At 42.2% G+C, this 18888-nt stretch overlaps 1 protein-coding gene across 1 annotated transcript in view; it reads left to right on the top strand.

Moving 5' to 3' along the window:
• CKAP2L (cytoskeleton associated protein 2 like) overlaps window positions 1-18446 on the top strand; it is a 30929-nt gene extending 12483 nt beyond the window's left edge. Inside the window, exons 5-9 of the mRNA XM_029232838.1 lie at window positions 2652-2859; window positions 7899-8054; window positions 13383-13446; window positions 15197-15386; window positions 16812-18446. Of these exons, the coding sequence (XP_029088671.1) occupies window positions 2652-2859; window positions 7899-8054; window positions 13383-13446; window positions 15197-15386; window positions 16812-17037 (844 nt within the window). The 3' untranslated portion in view covers window positions 17038-18446. The remainder of the gene's footprint in view (window positions 1-2651; window positions 2860-7898; window positions 8055-13382; window positions 13447-15196; window positions 15387-16811) is intronic.
• Window positions 18447-18888: the final 442 nt, after the last annotated feature.

Raw genomic sequence — 18888 nt, 5'->3', positions numbered from 1 at the left:
ACAGTGACAGGAAGAAGGATGAGTCTTCTGAGCAAAAAGAAAACTGAATGCAAAGGCCTTGAGCTGGTGAATGAGGAGGTCAGGGTCCCTACCCTGGAGCTTTGCAGTGTAGACCAGATAACAGACGATGGATCCTAAGACAGGTTACAGTTGGGCCAAGTTTGATGACAAAAAATAGGAGGAGTCTGTGGAGAAGGATAGATCACTCTCATTCCTCGAGTGTTCCTTTAGCACCTACACTGGGAGATACAGTGATCAGCACACAGTCATTGTCTACTATTATGGAACATTTTTTCTGGTGTATATATGGAAAGTACTAGAATAATAAAGCCAGGTCCTAGGAATATGTTACCTTTAGAAAAAGCAAGTTCCCTCTTCATTTATGATTAGAAGCAAGGCTAAGGAGATAAGAAGAATGCCGTGAACATAGGGGAAACACATGCCAGATGACTCAGCTTCTATCATGAAGCCGGTGAAGGTAAAGGGGAAGCAGTTAGGGCTAATATAAGCACTGTGTGGACTGTGCTGAGAAATCAAGGGGGAAACAAGAGTTAATAGTTACTGATTTTCTCGGGGGCTTCCCTGGTGGCGCAATGGTTAAGAATCCGCCTGCCAGTGCAGGGGACACGGGTTCAAGTCCTGGTCTGGGAAGATCCCACATGCCGCGGAGCCGCTAAGCCCGTGCGCCACAACTACTGAGCCTGCACTCTAGAGCCCACGAGCCACAACTACTGAGCTCACGTGCCATGACTACTGAAGCCTGCATGCCTAGAGCCCCTGCTCTGCAACAAGAGAAGCCACCGCAGTGAGAAGCATGCGCACCACAACGAAGAGTAGCCCCCACTCGATGCAACTAGAGAAAGCCTGTGTGCAGCAGCGAAGACTCAATGCAGCCAAAAATAAATAAATAAAAATTTTTTTTTGATAGTTACTGATTTTCGGGAAAAAGCAAAGCTATAAGGACAGCAAAGCGGTCAGTGACTGCTGGGAGCTGGCATGGGTGGCAAGGTTGACCACCGAGGAACACAGGCATTTCTGAGGGTGTTATGTCTTGATTGGAGTCACAGTCACATGATTTCATGCATTTGTCAAAACTCACAGAACCGTGTACCACAAAAGGTGAATTTTACTGTAATTAAACACGTGTTCTAAACACTATGCTAGGCACTGGGACATCCAAGGTTTCTGTCTTCATAGACCTTGGATTCTAGTGGAAAAGATAGAAAATCAACATGTTGATTAAGACAGAATAATTACAGAAAATTACCTCTTCAAGGAGTTATCATTCGAGCAGAGGACTGAAGACAGACAATACAAGACCCTGAGGGAGGAATGAGCTTGGGTTAAGTAACGGAAAAAATGCCAGAGCTCCTGGAAGGCAGTGAGGGAGGGAGAGAGTGGTGTAACATGAGGTTGTAGGCAGGAACCAACCTGCACTGCACCTCCGGCCACAGAGAACATTTTGAATTTTATTCCAAGAGCCATGGAAAGTACCTGGCCGTGACTGGTTTACTTTATAAAGATCGCTAGCTGCTGTGCACAGGACGAATTTGAGAAGGGTTAGAGTGGAAGGAAGGGGGCTGCTGCCGCACTTCAGGCAGAAGGTGACAGTGATCTGGACAAGAATGGTGGTAGGGGAGATAGAATCAATACTGATTATGTGATGATGTGTTGGACGTGGGGAAAAGAAAGGACTACTCAAGACAACTCCTCGTTTTAGGCCCCAGCAACTGGGTAGATTGGGGCACTGTTTACCAATGTAGGGAAGGCTGTTTGGGAAAAGATTTGGAGATGAAAATCGAGAGCTTTGTTTTGAACAATATTAAATTTTAAATGCCTGCCAGACATCACATAAAAGTTATCAGTTAGGCACTGGAGTTTACAAAGTTTGGGACCCTAGAGAGTGATCTGGGCTGAAATGTATGTTTGTGAGTCATTAACATGTAGTTGTAATTTAAAGAAACTGAAGAGGCTACATTCAGATGCTTGGGCCTACATGTCTTGGTGCCTCCTTCAACAGTGGTCTGTGGACTGCCTAGGAGCAGGAGTGGAGAGTGAACAGTGTGGGGAGAGCGAAGATTAGGACGTGGCACCATCAGAGACTAGCTACTTAAGAAAAGAGCCCTGAAATTATTGATCTCGTTAGGGGAAGAGGGGGTCATGTGTGGTAAGAGAGGGCTAAGGAACTGGGCAAAGTGGGTCACTTTGAGTGGCCACGACCCTACTGAGGGCAGAATACAGGTTTGGTGAGTCTGGTTGAGTGGCAGATACAAAGCTCATGATAAGAGAAATGGAGTGCTGAGTTAATGATCTCAGAGATGGAGGGATGTCTTAGGACAGCAATTGTCAGGAGTAGCATACAGGTAAAAATTTTCAGAGAAAAATATTGAAAAATAAACAGGAAATTAAGGAGTTTGAAGATTGAGATGCTAACCACCTGTTGTAATCCAACTAATCCATCTGGCATCTGCCTTCTGAAGGGTGGGGGCAACCAGTGCTTCCAATACCAATTGGTAAATTATTTTTAAAACATTCTCCTGACTTTCTAGTTGAAGGTGTTCAGTGATAATTTATGCATGTCATACTTTAGAAGCTTAACCATGTACGAAAAAAGACCCCTAAAACCATCCCCCTCTTTAATTGTATAACAGGAAACAGTTGGAAGAATGGCAGAAATCTAAGGGGAGGATCTATAAACGGCCTCCTATGGAACTTAAAACAAAAAGAAAAATAATAGAGGAAATGAATATTTCATTCTGGAAGAGTATGGAAAAAGAAGAGGAAGAAAAGAAAGCACAACTTGAACTATCCAGTAAAATTAACAACACTCTGACAGAATGTCTGCAGCTCATTGAAGGGGTGAGTGAACAGTAAGCTCCCAGCTTTGCTGAATCTTAGAGTTTTTTAAACATTTTTGTTAAATATAGTGTAGGGGAGATAACCTCTGTCTAAGCAGAAATTTAGCTCCTCCTTTTAATAGAGAGGAAGGATAGTAATAATAAAAAACATGTACTTAAATAATGACTCTTGTATGCCAGGTACTGTTCTAAGCACTTTACTTATTTCATACAGTTACATAACGACTATTACGCTATTCACTTTACAAATGAAGCTGAGGCACAGAGAAGTTGGGAAATTAACCCGAGTAGTCTAGCTCCAGAGGGATTCAAAAGGAACTCTGCCTTCTTCATGTATTGAGGTCCAAAGAGTAAGCATTTGACATTTAGATATGAAGCTAAAGTCAAAAGGCAAGGCCTCGTGTAGAATTAGATTATCCTAACGTCTCTAGGTAGCTATGAACGGCATCTAAATTGTATCTTGGATTTGCAGATAAGGATAAAGTAAATGGTAAGCAAAGGGTATGATCCTTAGGCTATTCCTTGAAGGAAAAATATATTAATAAAAAATAACCGGATAGACTTCTATACTAAGGTCCTTGCCTGAAGCAAACTCAGTTCTGTCGTTTGACTGGTAGTATTGTATATCAGCGAAAAAAAGGAAACCTTCGAATTAGGTCTACTCTGGGCAGTTTTTTCATTAGATTCAGTTAAACATTAACTACTTCTCTTTTGTGGAATTAAACTTCAGTTCTTTGTTTGTTCTTTCTCTTGTTTTCATTGCATTAAAAAAATACCTGAATACATTTTTATTATTAAAAGCATTTCAGATAATACAGGTAAATTACTCCCAGCACTTGCACAGGCGCACGCACACACACAAGGTACGCACCCCAGGCTTCTCCCTGGAGGTGACCACTACTGCCCATTATCCTTCCAGACAGTTTTTATGCATTTGCTTAACAGTATAGGTATGTAGAGAAATGAAGTATATGGCTTTGTGAGCTGCAGTTATTTCAGATTTTTATGTGTGTTCTTTGGTTGTCTTTTCTTGTGTTTTCCTAGTATCAGTATTATGCTGGCTTTGTCAAATGAGTTGGGTATTTTCCTTTTTTCCTGTACCCTGAAAATACTTTATTTGCAATTGAGATTCATTAGAATTATTTTGTTCTTTGAAGGTTTGGTAAGAACTTACCTCTAAAATCATCTGGACTTTGGGGGATAATTTTCTGTTTTTCAATTTTTTTCCATGGTCATTGGTCTATTTAGGTTTTGTATTTCTTGAACCAATTTTAGTAATTCTGTGCCTTTTATTTAAATCAGACTTGCTAAAGATTTCTCTAGTCATCTTTTTAAAAGGCCGTCTTTGGGGTTTTATTTTTTTCTCTTGCATCAGTGTCTGCATCTATTTTTATGTTTATTTTTCTTTTCTAGCTTTTTTAGTTGAAAGCTTAGAGCATTTATGTCAGTCTTTCTTATTTTATTAAAAATATTTATTAGTGCTGTCAATTTGCCTCTGAATTTAGCTTTGGTCATATCCTTCATGTTTGACTAGGTAATGTTTTGTATCAGAGTCAAGTCAGAAAAACAGAAACACAAGGTATCTCAATAGAAAGAATGGAATATGAAGGTTGGTTTCACAGTGTCTTAGGTGAGTTTCCTTGAAGCAGACCCTTCAAGGAAGAAAGGGGAACAAAGAGAGGTTGGGGATATCAGAACCTAGCAGCTAGGAGAGACAAACCCTGGTGGAAGTGGGACTCCAACTCTAAGGAGGGCATACTACTAGCAATGCTGGTGCCACCGGAGCTGGAGGAGGGGCCCTGCAGGGCTGGGATTCAGACCTTGAGAAAACGATGCTAGCTAGCCGGTTGGTGCTTTTGTCTCTGAAGGAGCACAGTGAGGCAGAGTCTGTGAATGCCAGGGTAAAAAGGTAGAGGCTGGAACCACCTGCTGCTGCCACAGTGAAGGACCATTGCTGGGGTGATGAAAGCAAATGGGAAAGAGGCAGTCCCCTCTCTTCTCCAGCCCTGCAACCTCCCTCTAGTGCCCCATACTGGCCGAGCCCATCAGAGAACTGCTGTCAAAGCAGAAAGTGATTTACAGAATTCCAGCACATTTACAGAATTCTGCACAACAAAGCAGAGGATAAAAGGTGGGTTTAGAGCTAAGAGATCATAGCTTAATAACTGACATGTTCTCATTTTCGTTTCTAGTTTGAGATTTCCATTTTGAGTTCTTCTTTAATCCAAAAGTTATCTTAGAAGAGTATCTTTTAACTCCCAGATATGTAGTTGGTTTTGTTGGTGTTGGGTTTGGGGGGGTTCTTTTTTTGTTTTTTCTGGGTGTCAATTTTTAATTATACTGCATTGTGGTTGGTGAATGTTGAAATTTTCTTTCTGGTCTTAATGTCTGATCAGTCTTGGTGAATGTTCCAAAAGTGTTTGAAAAGGATACGTATTCTCTGTTGAACAGAAAATTCTACATGGGTATCCATTGCTCTCTGAAAGAAATATGCCAGAGTCTGTCACTGGCACTGTGATTTGTGATTGATAATTTCATTTTGTATTTCTGTCAACATTTACTTTCTACTTTTCAAAGTTACGTTGTTAGGTACTAAAGATTCATGACTTGCTTTGATTTTTCTTTTGTCTGATATTAATCTTGCCACACCTGCTTTGTTGTTCTTACAATTTGTCTAGTAAATTTTTTTCTATTCCTTTATTTTTAAAGGTATGTCTCATGAATACATACAATTTAATTTCTCTAACCAAATCTGGAACTCCCTGCTTTTAAAAAAGTGCATTTAGCCCATATACATCTGTTGTAATAATTACGCATATGTTTAACTTTATCTCTGCCGTTTTATTTTGTAATTCCATTTACATGAATATTTTTGGTTTATTTTCCCTCATCTCTTTATCCAGTTTTCTTTATTTCATAACGAAATCATATAAATTGAAATCACAAAAGAAAGTGGTAAGTGTGAGTTCAAACATGGTATGCAAGTTATATATTCTTCTCGTTGTTACTTTTGTTTCAAGTCTTCCACTTGAATTCTAAAGTTTGTTCACTAGTAACTTTATGTTTTTGAATGGTAAACTTTCTGAGTTGTTATGCTTGTAAAAATGTCATTATTTCACCCTCCTGCTGGATTCATAGTTTGACTGGGGGAAATTTCTAAATTCACATGATCTTCCCTGGAAAATTTGAAGTTACTCTTTCATTTTCTTTCTTACACCTGGAATTGTTGATTTATTAAAGTCTCATGTCAATCTAATTCTCATTCCTGTATAGGTAATCCTTTTTTTCCCTTCTGGAAGGATTTAAGATTTTCCTTTTATCCCTTTTTTTTTTTTTTTTTTTTTTTTAACTGGCCATACCATGCAGCTTGCAGGCCCTTAGTTCCCCGACCAGGGATCAAACCCACGCCCCCTGCAGTGGAAGCATGGAGTCCTAACCACTGGACCACCAGGGAATTCCCTCCTTGGTTTTCTAAGTATGGGTCTTTTTTCATCCATCTTGCTTAGCTCTCTGAGGACCTTGCAGTCTGAACACTTGTTTCTTTGTTCAGCCCTTGGGAATTTTCTTCTACAACTGCTTTGAGTGTATGTTCTGCTTTGTTCTTTCTCTACTTTTTCTTCTAGAAATTCTATTACATGGATATTGGAATTCTTGAGTAATAGATGTATGTATCCTCCAGAACTCTTAACTTTTCTTTTATACTCTTCATTTCTTTGTTCTGTTGCACTGGGTTCTGGAAGAATTCCACAGCCAAGTTTTCAGCGCACTGATTTATTCTTCAGCAGGGTCCATGCCACTGTTCTGCCTTTCTATTGATTCTTTTTCATAGCATTCGTTCTAGTTTTATGATGGCAATATTCTCTTATCACTCTGAAGATATTGACTACAGGTTTGTTTGTTTGTTTTAACATCTTTATTGGAGTATAATTGCTTTATAGTGGTGTGTTAGTTTCTGCTTTATAGCAAAGTGAATCAGCTATACATATACGTATATCCCCGTATCTCCTCGCTCTTGCGTCTCCCTCCCACCCTCCCTATCCCACCCTCACCCTTAGGTGGTCACAAAGCACTGAGCTGATCTCCCTGTGCTATGCAGCTGCTTCCCACTAGCTATCTATTTTACACTTGGTAGTATATATAAGTCCATGCCACTCTCTCACTTTGTCCCAGCTTACCCTCCCCCTCCCCGTGTCCCCAAGTCCATTCTCTACTTCTGCGTCTTTATTCCTGTCCTGACTACAGTACTCTTAAAATGTATTTCTCTTTGCTCCCTCAGCTGTTTGCTCCAGTGTTCATTCTTCTGGTTCTTGAGTTTTATGCCTCTTTCACGTAGTGTTGGTTTCCTCAAACATTCGTGATTCTTGACTGTGAGCTTACCCTTGTGTCTTTCCCGTCTCAGGAGAAGCAGGAGGTGCTGCTTGGCTGAGTGTGCCAGTGGCTGGGTTTCTGGGCATGTGGCTCTTCATATTCCTCCTGGTCCAGGTCACTGCGCTGCTCTTGGTACAAGGCAGACCAGTGAAGCCATTTTAAAGTTCCTTTTTGTGGGATTTAACCCTCTTTATCTTTATATACACCTGTGTGGATCCCCAGCACACACACACATATACACCCATGACCCTTGCATACCTTTGCCATCCTTCATTCTTCTGTTAGGGTCAAGCGGAAATTCTGGTCACCATTCAGTGTTCACATTATTATGAATGTGTAAGAAATACATGAATGGCTGATTACTCCAGGGTTTGGTTTGGTTTGGGTTTGGTTTTGCATAAAAATGGAGAACATATTTCTTACTTTCAACTATGATCAATATTTTTCTATTTGGTCTCTTAATTTAAAATTTAATGATCAGTGTCAAAATTCATCAAAACATGCTATTTAAACGGGTGCATTTTATATAAACTACTTCAATAAAATTCAATTTTTTTTTAATTCAAAAAAATATTGATCTGACTGATTTCTGCATACCTTCTATGATAAATATTAGGAGAGAATAACAGCAAGACAGTAATAATCACCTCCAGGTATTTTTCTCTTTTCCAGGGTGTACATTCTAATGAAATAGGTGCCATTTTGTCCAGTATTCCTGAGGCTAAAAAATTTGCTCAATTCTGGATCTGCAAAGCCAAGCTGTTGGCAAGTAAAGGCACCTTTGATGTTATTGGGCTATATGAAGAGGCCATTAGAAACGGGGCCAGAGTAAGTATCTACCTTGAGTGGGTGACTTCTTAAAACTTCTCTTTAATACGACTTCTCTGTTGTTTGCAAAATGGCGGCTATGTAATGTAACGTTGAAGCTTCTAATTCACTTCATAAAGTTATATGCAAAATATGAAGTACAATATGTCCTTTATGAACATTTTAATTAAAATATTTATTTTGTAGAATACAGTGTTACATGTAAACCAATAGAATCACTTTCTTGGCAAGCGAATGTCTCACTTTACACTCATTGTAGAAATAAGCACTTGTGAAAAGTAATAGCATAGAAAATTATAATGTAACGTCAATAGCCAATACTAAGAAAGTCATACCTCACCTAAAGAACCTAAAAATATATTAAACCCAACACATCAATGTCCATAAATCAATAATTCAGGGCTATTTTATGAAATAACTTTTAATCCTAAAACCTAGTAAAACCACTGTCTATATATAATTTTTTTAAATAAATTTATTTTTATTTTTGGCTATGTTGGCTCTTCGTTGCTGCACGTGGGCTTTTCCCTAGTTGCGGCGAGCAGGGGCTACTCTTCGTTGCGGTGCATGGGCTTCTCATTGCAGTGGTTTCTCTTGCTGCGGTGCACGGGCTCTAGGCGCGCGGGCTTCAGTAGTTGTGGCTCGCAGACTCTAGAGCACAGGCTCTAGAGCACAGGCTCAGCAGTTGTGGTGCACGGGCTTAGTTGCTCCGTGGCATGTGGGATCTTCCCGGGCCAGGGATAGAACCCGTGTCCCCTGCATTGGCATGCAGATTCTTAACCACTGCACCACCAGGGAAGCCCTATATATAATTTTTTTAACACAGACTGCATTAAATAGTTTCATAACTCTTTTCCCTATAATATCACTTTCCATGTCATCATATATTCTACCGTACCTTTTCCGTGATTGTTCAGAATCAGACTTGTCCATGGACATAGTTTACATAAATAATTTGATAAGGTCTGTTCCATAAGGCCTGATTCCCTCCCCTCCCATTTCCCACTTCCCACTTCCCAGAGCAAACTGAGTATTTTGTTACCTTGATAGTTTCAGATAACATGCTTATATTACTATTTCTTGATTTTTCTCTCTTTAGACATGATTTGTAGACATCCAACTATACAGGATGAGGATCTAACCTTCTTTCTCACACACACCCACACAGATCCCCAACACACACACATAGACACCCCTATCACCCCTGCAGACTTTTACTGTCCTCCATATTTCCATTAGAGTCATATGGAAATTCTGGTCACTATTCAGTGTTCACATTGTTATTGACTATGTGAGAAATATGCATTGAGCCATGTGGTATACACTGTGATTACTTTGCCTTTCAAGTATGGTTTCATAATTTTCCTGAAATTATTTTCTTGTTTTCCCTTTGCTTAGTTTTCTGAGTATTTATTATATAATTAATTCCCATACTCTTCTATAATTATCTAAATTTCTCCATACTTTCAAAACATTCGATATTCTGTTGATTTCTTTTTCTCAGAGACTTTTCTCCCAGACCCTTCTTAATCTGTTCCAGGCTCAACAGGTTGTTCTTTACCCCTGTCTTTATTGCCTGTCATTCTGGGATCTCCTTTCACCAAAACCCTCAGATTCCCGTTTCTTCCTGCATTGCCTGATTCTTCTCCAATACTTTTCTTCTCTCACCATTTTTTTTTTTTTTTTGGTGGGTAGGGGGTTGTTCTCTATTGTTCATTAAATGCTTTACTCAGATGCCAGTGAAACTGGGCTGTTTCAATATAAGAGGTGGATTTTAAAAAGCTTGTTAAAAACTCTGGACACAGATGAGGCTTTACCATAGGGTGATTTGGCTGAGTCAGTTGACTGAAGAACCCTCAGTATCAGTGTCTTCAGGTCTTCCTTCTAAGACTGGTTATATTCTCTGAAGAAGCCTCATCCAGTCTTCTTCCCAGGAACTAGAAGCCAGGCTACCAGGTGTTATGGGGGAGGAGAGAGCTGGGTGTCTCAACCTTCAGCGTGGAAACTTTCATTTATCCCTTTTTTCAGTAGGCACTCCCACCCTCAATCTTGCATGATATCCCCCAGAGACTTGGAGGATACATGCCCAGTGTCCTGTTTGGATGAAGGTGGGAGGGGCACAGTCACCGGGCTGCATGGAGTTTAGGGATGCAGGGTGGATGTGGAGGTCTGACCGTATTTATTTATTTACTTGCTTACTTCCCAAGCCACGCAGCTTGCGGGATCTTCGTTCCCCAGCCAGGGATTGAAGTGGCCCTGAAAGCGCCGAGTCCTAACCACTGGACCGCCAGGGAATTCCCAGGTCTGACTGCTTTTTGACAGATGCTCAAGAGCCCTCCTGATTTTGACCCCTCCATCCATTCCTCAGCCTTTCAGGGGCTCTGGGGTTGAATCAGGTTCTTTCTTAGCCACACTGCCAGCTTAGAATTTGGCTCTTTCAAGTTGGTCAAACTGCTTACCTCTTCCTTCCACGTTCGAGCTTCCAAAGTCTTGTTGCTGTTTCTTCTATTCCCTGTGGTAACTGCCTCCTTTTTAATCCCTTAAGTATAATTTCAGTAGAGTTTCAAGAGTGATTAGAAATAAATGTGTAAAAAAAAAAAAGAAATGTGTACTCAATGCATCGTCTTTAGCTAGAAGCCTGTGAAAATATAAAATACACTTGATGAGTGTTTTATATAATTAAGACCTTTTGCAATATATTCTGTACATTTATTCCCATTTCTTAAGTTTACAGCCTTTTAGATTTTGTAAAAATGTATAGATAGCTTTGCTTTTATGCTCTGTTGTCAGTTTGTATCTGTTATTTACTTGATACAGAGTCCCAGGTCAGGAAGACCAGGCTCCAAATATTATGTTCCTGTGAGAACGTACAATTCATTTATGATGTTCTGCTTCATAGCCTGGTTAACATGCTTTAAAAAGGATGGCTATCTCAGATAATTTTATCAGAAAATTACTATTCTGTAATAGTTTTTTTTATTGTTTTTTATGTTATTTTACCAAATAAAAGAAGAAAGGGAAGGCTGGGGGGAAATTGCCCAGAATGCCAACTAAAGGTTATATTTAGATGATGGGATTATGGGTGGTTTTCCTTTTCAAATTTGACCTATTGTTCAGTTTTCTGTAATAAGATATATGACTTTTGGGCTTCCCTGGTGGCGCAGTGGTTAAGAATCCGCCTGCCAATGCAGGGGACACGGTTCGAGCCGTGGTCTGGGAAGATCCCACATGCTGTGGAGCAACGAAGCCCGTGCACCACAATTGCTGAGCCTGTGCTCTAGAGCCTGTGCGCCACAACTACTGAAGCCCGTGCACCTAGAGCCCGTGCTCCGCAACAAGAGAAGCCACCGCAATGAGAAGCCCACACACACACCGCCATGAAGAGTAGCCCCTGCTTGCCACAAGTAGAGAAAGCCCGTGCACAGCAACAAAGACCCAGTGCAGCCAAAAATAAATAAATAAAATAAAAAAGATATATGACTTTTATAATAAAAACAAAAATTCAGTTAAGACAACACTAAAAACATATGACAAATTTTCTGTATGGCTCGCTTTACATCTTTGGATCAGAATCTTTATGTGGGAACACATCTTCAGTGGGATTATATAAGTCAATAAGAAAATTGATTTAGAGAAATTTCATTATAGACAACTTTCCATAAATACATCTCTTCATTAAAGTCAAGCATGCCAAAAACAAGATGGCGGCGGCCACATGAGCAAACCCCCCACCCCACCCAGGTCTCCAATGTCACGGTCACTGCCACCACCCACGCCGGCAGCCCCTCCCGGCATTCCTCGCGCTCGCATATAGTGCGCCAGCCTCGCACCAACCAAAAAGTGTCACCTCGGAGCACGGGACCCACCGCCCCGGAGAAGCCCAAGCCTACGTGTCAGACGCCGGCACTCCCCCCACTCGCACACCTCGCTCTCGCCCTGCGTGGCACACGTCAGTGGGGCGAGGAGCGGTCGCTCCGCAAGATGCACGCTGCTTACCTGGCAATTAAGTAAAAAGGCCAAAGAGGCAGCTACCGCCAAGAAGCCGAGAGACTGGGAAGGGCACCGCGCGGGAAGACTCCTGCTAAAGCCCTCCTGAAGCCAGTTTCTCGAATCCCCACCAGCAGACCGTCTGAGGTGCCTTCCGCGGAAGAGGATGCTTCAGTCCACGGAAGGGGTAAATCCCAATCCAACAGAACGATTATTTGCTGTCGCTCAGAGTTGCTGAACCCTTGATCCCCAGAAAGGACTTCCACAATACATCAATGCACTTAATCCAAAGCAAAGAGTGTCTGAGCCCACTCCCCACGGTTTGTTCTTGTTCAGCCTTCTGAGTGTGTGAGCTACCTTTCCAATGAATGGATTTGGCAGACTTGTCATTTCTGAACTCGCCAGCAAGAAAGAATGGGGGCTTCCGTGGTGGTGCAGTGGTTGAGAGTCCGCCTGTCGATGCGGGGGACGGGTTCGTGCCCCGGTCCGGGAGGATCCTGCGTGCCGCGGAGCGGCTGGGCCTGTGAGCCGTGGCTGCTGAGCTTGCATGTCCGGAGCCTGTGCTCCGCAACGGGAGGGGCCCCAGCAGTGAGAGGCCCGCGTACCGCAAAAAAAAAAAAAAAAAAAAAAGAAGGAATGGGTTAGTTTGCCCTCAGAGACTCTAAATATGTCAGCCATAGAATGGACTTGTCCAGCCTGCTAAGGGTCAGCACCCCAAACACAGACTAGATTTAACTTTTGGACTACAGTATGGTATGCATCCACAAAATGGACTTGTCTGGCTTTTGCCGTATCCAGACTTCTATGCCCAGGATGGACGTGAAGAGATTTCACATTGTCCACATAAGTACTAGTCTTAGCCCTCTGAGAATGTGAGCCCCCCTGCGAAAATAAGAGGTACCTATTTACCTCTCAAAGTGTCGGAGGTCTGATCATATTTTACGTTCATGACACATCGTCATGGTTGTTCTATGCAAAGCCTCTCATTTTATTTATTCTTTTATTCCTGTAGCCAACTATCATTCTCTTCCTCCCACAGTTAACTTTATTGAGTTTAATGTGTATCTCTTGGTGTGATCTCATATAAAATCTGCAATTTTGTGTAAAAAAAAAAAAAGTCAAGCATGCCAGCATTTAACCAGCATTTTCTTTGTTCCTTTATTTTTCCCATAAAGCTAAAACTGAAACCTTTTAAATGTTATTTATAGTTAGACAAGAGATAAAAAGGGAAATGTTTTTGTTATAAAAAGTCTATTTGATGTTGAACAACATCATAAGTTCCTTAGATCACTTTTTTCCATGAATGTTTTTACTACTGTTCATGTATTTTCTTCCTTCCAGCCAATACAAGAGGTGCGGAAAGTTGTCCTTAATATTTTGCAAGACCCAGGCAGAACCACAGAAGGTACTACTATTTTGTATTTAAATTCATTCCCTCCAGCCACTCAGGTAGAAGTCATTGAGGAACACATAGCGGGTAAAAAAAGAATTGTAATTGTTAAGTCCCCTGAAATGCCTCTTGCTTCTTGGTTTCCATGGCCTGCCCTTTTGGCCTTCATCGTCAGCTGATTCATTTCTATTCTGTTATTACAAGTAAATATACTGCTCAACACCAAACAAAGGTTTCCACCAGAGCAGCCTAGACTAGCGTGTCTTGCTTCCCTGGAGAGAAGGTGAGAGGAGAAGGCAAGTGACTCTTTTTTTTTTTTTTTTTGCGGTACGCGGACCTGTCACTGTTGTGGCCTCTCCCATTGCGGAGCACAGGCTCCGGACGCGCAGGCTCAGCAGCCATGGCTCACGGGCCCAGCCACTCCGCGGCACGTGGGATCTTCCCGGACCGGGGCACAAACCCGCGTCCCCCGCATCGACAGGCGGACTCTCAACCACTGCACCACCAGGGAAGCCCAGCAAGTGACTCTTTACCAGAAGAGACTGAGGCAAATGGGAGAGGTGCTTTGATTTAAGTTACATGTTTCATCATAACAAGCCCACCAACACGTATACATCCAAATTCATGTTACACCTTTAAATCATACCCATCTCAGGAATCATTTCACTTAATTCGCCATTACTGTCATTGGCCAGAACCTTTAGAGAACTCTTCTATGAAAAATGTGCCAAATACAGTGAGTGACACGTTAATTATAATATCTGTTATATGAACGGGAAAAAAACTACCTTGAGAAAATAAAATGGATTATTTTTATAATCTTAGAAGGTGACAAATCTTTTTCCTTTAAGTGTAGGTTTAGGGAATTGCCTGGCGGTCCAGTGGGTAAGACTCCGCGCTCTCACTGCCAAGGGCCTGGGTTCAATCCCTGGTCAGAGAACTAAGATCCCATGCGTGCCACGCAGCCAAAAAAAAGCAAAGGGGTAGATTGACCTTTGGGGAACAATCACGTCATGAGGAATTACAGCCAACTAACCCATTACTTTTGGGAATAAGGTTGTAGAGTACCTGTACTCAGTGGTCCTCTTGCTGAGAATGATGCTACGATTCAGGTGTTTGTTTATAATGTGTGGCAGTGTTCTTCAAAGGGATAAAAAGAGGAGACAGGAATCCATGCCTTTCCCACCTCTTGGCCCCTGTTGGCCTCTCTTGGGGTCTCAGCCTCCAGCCACAGTATCTGTCTGTCTCAGCCTGATTTCCTTCCCTTAATTTTGGTTGTTATGGTTGGGCTATCATGCAAATTGTGTCAACACAAGACATTTTTTCACCTACTGTCCAAGGTGATAGCCATATGGTCACACCTGGGTAGGGAGGGATCAGAAGGTCAAGTGAATTAACTCTAATTAGTCAGGAAAATTGATCCAAGGTGTGATGTAAGGGTAAGAAGAGGCCAATGATTAGTCACTAAGGGAGCTCCCTCGAGAGTGAATAAGAGATTGGGGATGTGTTCACAATGTTGAAAGGGTAGCAGGGATCCATTCTCACAGGCCCCAAGGCTGCCTGGAGGGCTGGTTAGGAGGATGGCCTGATGTAGCAGGAAAAACTAGTTGTAAGTCCCACTCCAAATCAATTACTCTTTATTGAGTATATGGAATCCATAAGGATCACTGAGAAATCATTGTAGATAACTGCTATTTCATTTTATTGATTTTTTAGCTTCAGTATTAAATTGCTAAATCTTTTCTTTTTGACCTTGTATACACAGGAATTACCTCTGACTCTTTAGCTGCTGAAACTAATATAACATCAATAGAAATGCTGGCCAAGAAGATGGAGTCTAGGACGTCTTGTCTTTCTCCAAAAGAGAGGGAACAGGTTTCAGCAACACCCCAAATAACCAAGTCAGGACAGGATAATCATCCTGGTATCAAATTACAGATCGCGCCGATCCCTAGGTAAGCAAACTCTAAAGCAGGCTTGTGTTCACAGGTCTAATTCAAGTCCAATTCTCAATTTCTCCTCCACAGATCCAGGATACCATCAGATTAGTGATACCTTCTGCCTCATACGAGGACCAGGTGGTCTAATCCATCTTTGGTGTTAAGGGAAGGAGCTGAGGGTGAGGGGAGAGTTGGAACCAGTGCCAGGAAGACCTGTGTCCTTTCTCAGTACACACGCCATCCCCCCTCACGCCACCCCCAAGGAGACGTGACCTGCAATGAGGAAGGAGCTGCCAGAGTCAGGAGGGCTGCTGGAGTGGAGTCACCCCTCCCTCCTGGCATTGGTCCTCCCTCTTCACCCTCATTTGTGCTGCACTTGCAGATCCCACCCACCTTTCCAGCCAGTCCTGGGGGGCAGGAGCAAACTGCCAAGCAGGCAACCTCTGGAGCTGTGGGAAGGAGGGAGCTGTGAATAGCCCTGTAAGAACAGGGAGGCGGCCAGGCACGTGCTAGTTAGAGACTGCGCACAGTATCAGAAGTGTTTGGTTTTGAGACAAGTGTAAGCTTAAGAATCCATAGTAATTTAAGGAACTGTGTCAGGGTATCGATGTCATTTTCTAAAACATTAGTGTAACATCAGTCTCTGTTCGTGCTCTTGAAAGGAAAATTCCAAACAAAAGCACCAAGACCACAGTTCTGTATCTTCATTCTCTGGAAAGCACAGCTGGGCCTCTTCCAGTCTAAACTCCTGTCTCAGACCTGTCATTTCCCCACTGTAGTCAGCTCGTGGGTGGATGAAAGCAGGCAGCTGACGTGAAGACCACCTCTTACCGTCTCCGGAATCGATGACGAGCGTTTTCAGCAGACTGGCCACGAGTTTTGTGAGGCTAATGTAATCCGTGGTTTTGTGATGTGTGACCAGGATTCACTGCCTGGAAAGGTCTCTGCAACGTACCCTCCAGGCTGCCTGTGACTGGAATGCATTCAGGTTTACCAGGAAGATGCCTGATTTGTTCCAGTTTCAATTTGTGGTTTGGTCCACCATCTTAAAAGATGTTTTTTGAATAATTTACTGTCAAAGCTAGAAAGAATCTTAGAATTCATTAGTCCAGCCTCATTTGGTGTTAGGCCCAATTTCATCAAAACGTGTCAGCTCTTTGAAAGTTTATGGAATAAACAAACACCAACTGCCAAGTAGCTGACTTCAAATAAAAGCACACTCAACAATTCATTCAATTAAATCCCTGTGCTGACACCATCTGAGAGCAGATGGACACCACCCAGTTCATTCTGACAATGAGGGCAAGTCCACCTTAGGACGAGAGCTACTATAGACATTTCTCTTGTGTTTTATTAGGGAATAAGAAAAAAATAAAGACTAACAAGTAGAATTTTGAAAGAAGTTAGAAGGTTTTGAATGCATCTCTTGCTGTCTCTCAGAATAAACGGAATGCCGGAAGTGCAAGACATGAAGCTTATCACTCCTGTACGGCGGTCAGCCAGGATCGAGCGAGCAGTGTCCCACTACCCGGAAATGCTGCAGGAACATGACCTAGTGGTGGCTTCTCTCAACGAACTGTTAGAAGTGGAAGAGACAGAGTGTTTTATATTCCGCAAAAATGAGGCTTTGCCGGTAACATTAGGGTTTCAAGTCCTTGAGTCGTAATTTCTTGATTTTTTTTTTTTAAAAAAGAGAGACATTTCAGAGCCTCCACAAGACAAGAAATGCACTTACCTAGGTGGCCTGGGGGAAACTGTGTAATAGAGGGGCATCGTGGATGCAGACTGTGGGCCCCAGGGCCTGGAAAGTAATTCCCTGGGCTTACTCTCAGATTTTACACCCCCATGGGAAAGTCTGGTTATTTAAGACTGTAGTTTGCCACAGCTTTACAGCACACATAAGTTTCAAACTTTGAAAATTAACTTACCCCACAAGTATGGTAACAATTTGAGTTTTATTGACCTACCTTAATCCCAACATAGTCATTTTTTATATCAGGAGATCAATTCCACAATATGATAGACTTTCCTTCCTGCATCCACCTTAGCAGAGAGGGCAAGTCCTTCCAGCATGGAAGATCTGAGTGTAGAAACTAGCCTTCCCCGCTAGGTGGGACGTGACAGACCATCTGGTCAGATCCTCTCATTCTGCAGCTGTGTTTATGCTGGCTGTGCCTTTCGCTCAGAGATCACAGATGACTTTTATGTGTGATCTTTGACTTCCGTCACAGATCCTTGGAGATGAGAGGTAATTCACATCCTTTCTGGGCCTGGCCTCCTTAATGATACACAATCCTGCACTGGGGTGGTCATCTGGCTTTTTATATTCAAACCTAATTTTGCATTTGTTATTGAGAAATGCTTCAGATAAAAATAAAAGGGAGCAGCAGACAGGGGTGGGGAAAGGACCCTTGCCTCTTCAATTCTTTGCTCTGCTAGGGGACACCTGGCCTGAGAAGACATCTGAGCCCCAGAGACTATCATAGGTCGCCCTTCCTTCCTCCTGGGCAACTGCTTGTGGAAAAGGTAGAATCAGAATCGTTGTGTAAATATAATGTATAGGAAAACCTAGTCAATGTAGTTTAGATTTTAGTTTTCTTAATATTTATGTATCATCTAAAAAACAATTTTATTCATTCCTGCTTATTCATTTATCATATTTATTACAGAAAACAGTGCTGGTGGCTTGGCCTAGAGAATTAGGGGTTTGTCTGGGGAACGCCAATAGGCTATCCCAAGAGACCTCACAGGGAACACCCACTACCCTGGAGAACTCACCTTCATGTGGATTTTTCCATTGTGAGGGAAGCAGATCCATCTCTCTTAAGTCTGATTTATAAAAATGAGGTTCATAAAGCTGAGGTATAAAACCATAATGCTAATAGACTAACTTTTGATGAGAAATAGATTGTCACCACAACCAAAATGCAGGAATCCACACAGCTAGGCGTTCCCTTCCCTTTAGACAGACTCACTTTACCTCTAAAGCCCGAGGGGTTGCTTAGAAGTCCTGGAAGCTGAAAATGGGACTTGGGGAAATAAAATATTCAAAATCACGAGACAGAAAGAGCCTGAAGCACGTACCTCCTTGTTAGGAACGCCCTTGCCTCAGACCTCAGGCACTCCATCTCATGTCCATGGACCAGTCCTCTGATTGGGCCTGCACTGCTGTCCTTTGTGCATTACCTGTTCTTTGGCTTCATACGGTTCATCCTTGCCACCTAATGCCCATCCCTCCACCCAGACTGGGAATCAGCTGTCTATGGTGATTTTACGTCTCTCTCTCCTCAGAACATCGTCTCAGTATCACAGCTCAGTTCTCAAAAGAACACCTTCGCTATTGCCAGTTCCCAGCAGGACTTCTCACAGTACCACCCTGGGTACTAACAATGTCGGCTGAACCACTGGCATTGAATAACGCGTAGATTTCAAACTGACAAATTGGAGGTTTTAAACAGCCTGATTGGAGTAAGTAGCATCTTCAGGATATAAAAAGATGTGGAAGTGATGGGGATGG

Source organism: Monodon monoceros, unplaced genomic scaffold (genome assembly GCF_005190385.1).
Source record: "Monodon monoceros isolate NGI ecotype Baffin Bay Population unplaced genomic scaffold, NGI_Narwhal_1 Super_Scaffold_19, whole genome shotgun sequence".
In the NCBI taxonomy this organism is placed as follows: Eukaryota; Metazoa; Chordata; class Mammalia; order Artiodactyla; family Monodontidae; genus Monodon; species Monodon monoceros.
Note: the sequence above shows the minus strand (reverse complement) of the source record. Positions and strands in the feature narration are given on the sequence as shown.